The sequence below is a fragment of the Cystoisospora suis genome (assembly GCF_002600585.1).
Source record: "Cystoisospora suis strain Wien I chromosome Unknown contig_10118, whole genome shotgun sequence".
Taxonomy (NCBI): Eukaryota; Apicomplexa; class Conoidasida; order Eucoccidiorida; family Sarcocystidae; genus Cystoisospora; species Cystoisospora suis.
Window position 1 is genome coordinate 1 of NW_027162892.1, and position 3,958 is coordinate 3,958.

Sequence of the window (3,958 nt, forward strand, 5' to 3'; positions counted from 1 at the left end):
TGGTGGCCGAGGCCTCCCATCAGTGCCGTGGGCGCTGATGGGAGGCCTCGGCCACCATCACACCCTGGTACGAACGCGTACGTGAACGGATGACAGAAGTTTCTGTTCGTAGACGCGCCGAGCAGCTGCCAGGGTGTTCCGACCCGCCCACGCTCCACAACTCGCGATCCTCGCATTCACCGGGCAATGGCACAACGGTTTGGGTGGTTCACTCGGAGGTCTGCAGCCGACAGGAGCCAGATATTCGCATCTTCGTTGCTCCTGCGGAACCAGGAGACGTTGGATTGCACCCCCTCGTCGTGCGTAGGTGTATACGTCGGCGCACCACCGGCTTGTTCCCGTGAAGTCTTCTGATTCGGCTGGGAACGTCAGTGCAGTAGTCATTTTCCCTGCTGCATCGAGTGCGCGGCCGGCTGCGTGCCTGCACACAACACACGCAGAAGCATAAAAAGCAGGAGCCACCTTCCCGCCGCCTGTGCTAACATTCCCGGGCCAGATACTACGACAGAAAAATCCTTGGACCATCACTCGCGAGCACCCTTCTGTATGTGCCAACCTGGGCTCGCTGTGGTCACCTCGCAGAAGACTGCTCTTGTCAGCACTCTGGAGCATTAACCTGCGTCGCTAGGAACCATGCCCGCCTAACTTGAGTTAGCGCTCGGTGACAACCACAGCTCAAAGTCAGAATATCCCCGTAACCGCACCCGAGAAACACTCCTGTGAATCTCGGAAGGAGATTGGAACGGTGGCCGTCCCTCCGTCCCGGAGGCTGTCAAGCTTTTCTTCGTCTTAGCCGCTAGCACCCCGGACACGCTCACGGAATCGAGGTCCGTATACTTGCATCCTGTTCTCTCAGCAAATCTCAACCGCTGTACACGACAGGCACGCTGCACAGCCCTTTGTACCATGGTAAGACGCTGACTCCATGCTTACTGGCTTAGCGAAACTGCAGCAGGCCAAAGAAAAATCATGCGCGTAATATTACCCTTCAATCTTCTCTTCGGATCAAACGGTGCCTTTTTTTCAAGGGCGCGTGAACTCATTGCAAGGTGCATGAACAGTGGAGCGTGGCATTGTGTATAACTACTCCACACACGAAGGGCAAGCGGACCATGTGGTATCATTCTCTCCGTCCTTTTTTGACCTCCTCTTTCTAGCTTCCACACGAGAACCCTAACAACACTGCTGCGGGAGCGGCGCTCTCATACCAAGTCTCATAACGAATTCGAAACGATTGAGCCGGAGTTTCGAACTCTAGTACGACAAAAGCTGCTTTTGTCGGAAATCTTGCATAGCGCACTGAGCCCGCTGTCTCTGAGACTGCGGCGATCATACGTACACACGCCATCATCGCTTTTCCATGAGAGAAGAAAATGAAAGGTGATTTTTTGCCATCTATAACGAAGCCCTTGAGCAGCCGATGCACAGGAAAGGTTATATAGCGCAGGTAGCCTGGTTCCGGTGTATGTGGGTGAACCCCATATCGCTCCAAACAAACTGCCACAGAGATACCCCGGAGAAGAACGGAAAGATTCTCCGCCCGACACCGTCAAACGACTTGGGGTGCAGGAGGCTGCTTGGCAGACACAAAGTACTTACTCTCTGGTTTTGCACGAAGAAATAATATTCGTTGAGCGGGTTCATATCGACTGAACACGTCAGACCATGTACGTGCAGGAGATCAGTGAGTTGGCATTTCCAGAGTGCAACAGCGCATGAAGAGACCCGGTCAGCATATTCGCGTCTTCTGAGGACATCGGAAACCCCCACAGCATCAATCAGACATGTAGCACTAGCAGGGACACATTCATTGGTTCACCCACTGCTCCTGCCTCTGCAGTTCACCCACGTGTGATTGATGTGATACAGGTATCTCCGGACTGTAATTATCACCTAGATCCTTGACGGCCGAGGGCACTCGCGGAACATGAAGCGAAACATTATCAGGGTTTAAAGAGCCTGAGCACTGCGCCCGGCGCCTGTACCATAATCTTCATAAGAGCATTGGCAACAATGCCTGTGGTGGAGTGAATACCCAGGATGGCCTATGGATGGAACCTGCTCTCGCGATAGCAAAGCAAAACTCATATGATTCACACTTCCATTATGCAGAACAGTGCAGGCGTCAGGTTTCTCATGGGGGTATACGTTATCGGCCCTCGACCATCTGGTGTTCGGTCGAGTCACCTGCTACGGCTTTCCGAGAGAGCAAACACCTTAACTTTCCTGATTTTCCTCTTCACTCCATACTCTGACTGCAAGAAACGACTCCAAGCCCCGACACATGTGCTGAAAGTAATATGCAAACGCCCGAACGAACAACATCTGAGACACTGTGGTGAACGCCAACAATGAGAATTTCCTATACGAACACCAGAGGCGCATTCTTGGGTGTTTGCATCCCATCATACCGGCGTTCCATCTGGATGCTAACCACTGTCTTTAAGCGGGCCATTCCCATGAAGCCCTGGGAACGCAAATCACCGAGAGCACTTTGGGTTGTGCTGGCATAGCGGCGGTAACCTCCCTGCAGAGTAGCTGAACGTGTATCTGTACATGAAGACTTGTGTATGTCTCATCACAGTTGTACTTGCATTGGCGTACTTCTCTGATGTCTACGCACCGCATTACAACCCTCTACAGAAGGGCGGCAACTACCGTGCTTAGTGGTCCTTTGAAGATTGCCTGTACCGAGCAGCTTCACCGACCTATCTGAGGACTAACAGACGTATGCACTCCCCATGACATCCTTGCTTCTATCTGTCGCTTGCTTACATACTGAAGTCGAAGAAAGCCATGAGGTGATCTATCCCCCATTATTCACAAGGAGAAAACAAGTGAAAGGAAGGGGCTGACGGCCCAGCGAAAGACTTTCATCCACACTGCAGCATTCAACTTGGCAAACAGTCAACAGGGAAAGCAACCAACTGAAGCACGTTTATGTGATCTATCAGGTATCTTTTCGGATGATCCTTCACACACGGCCTATGCTGCGCAGGTGGCTGCGTCGATCCGAACAGAAGACACAAGGAGCTGGTGCTCGAAACGTCTCTGGGAGGAACACAGTTAGCTTTCAACCCGTGCGATGATCGCCTCTCTCGATGGCGTGCTTACTCCCTATATATACATGGGCAAGAGTGTAAAGCCATACCACCACTGAAAAAAACACGTAGACAGAGTAAGCTAAAGAAGGCCTACGCTCACCGCCCTTCGAATGCTTGGTAATGTTCAGGTTTGAAGACCCATGGAATTCCTAACGATCTCGATGGGCATCTTGACGTCTGGAATCGAAGGAGAATAAGGACGGCTGTTACTCTATACCTCAGAGGAGGGACTTGTACGCTTAGTGCCCACGTGCAGACTTGAGCAATACAGCGTACCATTCGGAGCAGAGGACGCATCCTTTCCACACCAGCCGTGGTATTATGAGGCCTCCTAGAAAGAATATCCCTGGAGGTTGTCCTGAGGACTCCGGCAACCTCAGGGCGCTCTCAAGGGCTACGAAGCTTCGCTTGCAATCACTGAACATAGTCTTGACCACTGGTTCGGACGTGAGCCCACCACTAGGCTTAGAAACGATCTAAAACAATGAAGCGCTGACTGGGTGAACTGATCGCACCATCCCTTTTATCCACGAGATTTGGCCCTTCATTTGATGCCTTTGATCGTCAAGACACAGCCGGAGCACAAACTGTCTAACTCCCGGCTCTTCGTCCTCTATCTTGTCTTACGTAGCTGTTTCCGTACTGCGGAGGACACAGAAGATCAGACCAAACGGAATCATCGGGTAGACGAACAGACAGCAAGCCGGAAGGTGACTGCGTAGGTGTAGAAAGAGTACTACAGTTTGGAGTTGGTACCTATGTCCTACACAAGACTGCAGAAGACGTCCCGGAAGAGTCCGTCAGCGGTCGACTTTCTTCCGGCTGTTGGTAGATCTAGTGTTCCAGGTCGTGTG

General features: G+C 52.0%; 1 protein-coding gene across 1 annotated transcript; it reads right to left on the reverse strand.

Annotated features, from left to right (window-relative positions):
• Positions 1-21: 21 nt before the first annotated feature.
• Positions 22-3,934, reverse strand: CSUI_011207 (uncharacterized protein). Its single transcript, XM_068071308.1, has 3 exons — positions 3,115-3,934; positions 1,600-2,778; positions 22-946 (listed from the first exon to the last, which is right to left on the reverse strand). The coding sequence occupies exon 3, from the start codon at positions 610-612 to the stop codon at positions 58-60; it is 555 nt and encodes a 184-aa protein (XP_067916716.1). The 5' UTR covers positions 613-946; positions 1,600-2,778; positions 3,115-3,934; the 3' UTR covers positions 22-57.
• Between the last annotated feature and the right edge of the window lie 24 nt (positions 3,935-3,958).

Excerpts from the sequence above, each read along its gene's own strand:
- CSUI_011207 (XM_068071308.1), bottom strand. The coding sequence starts at position 612 with ATGCTCCAGAGTGCTGACAAGAGCAGTCTTCTGCGAGGTGACCACAGC.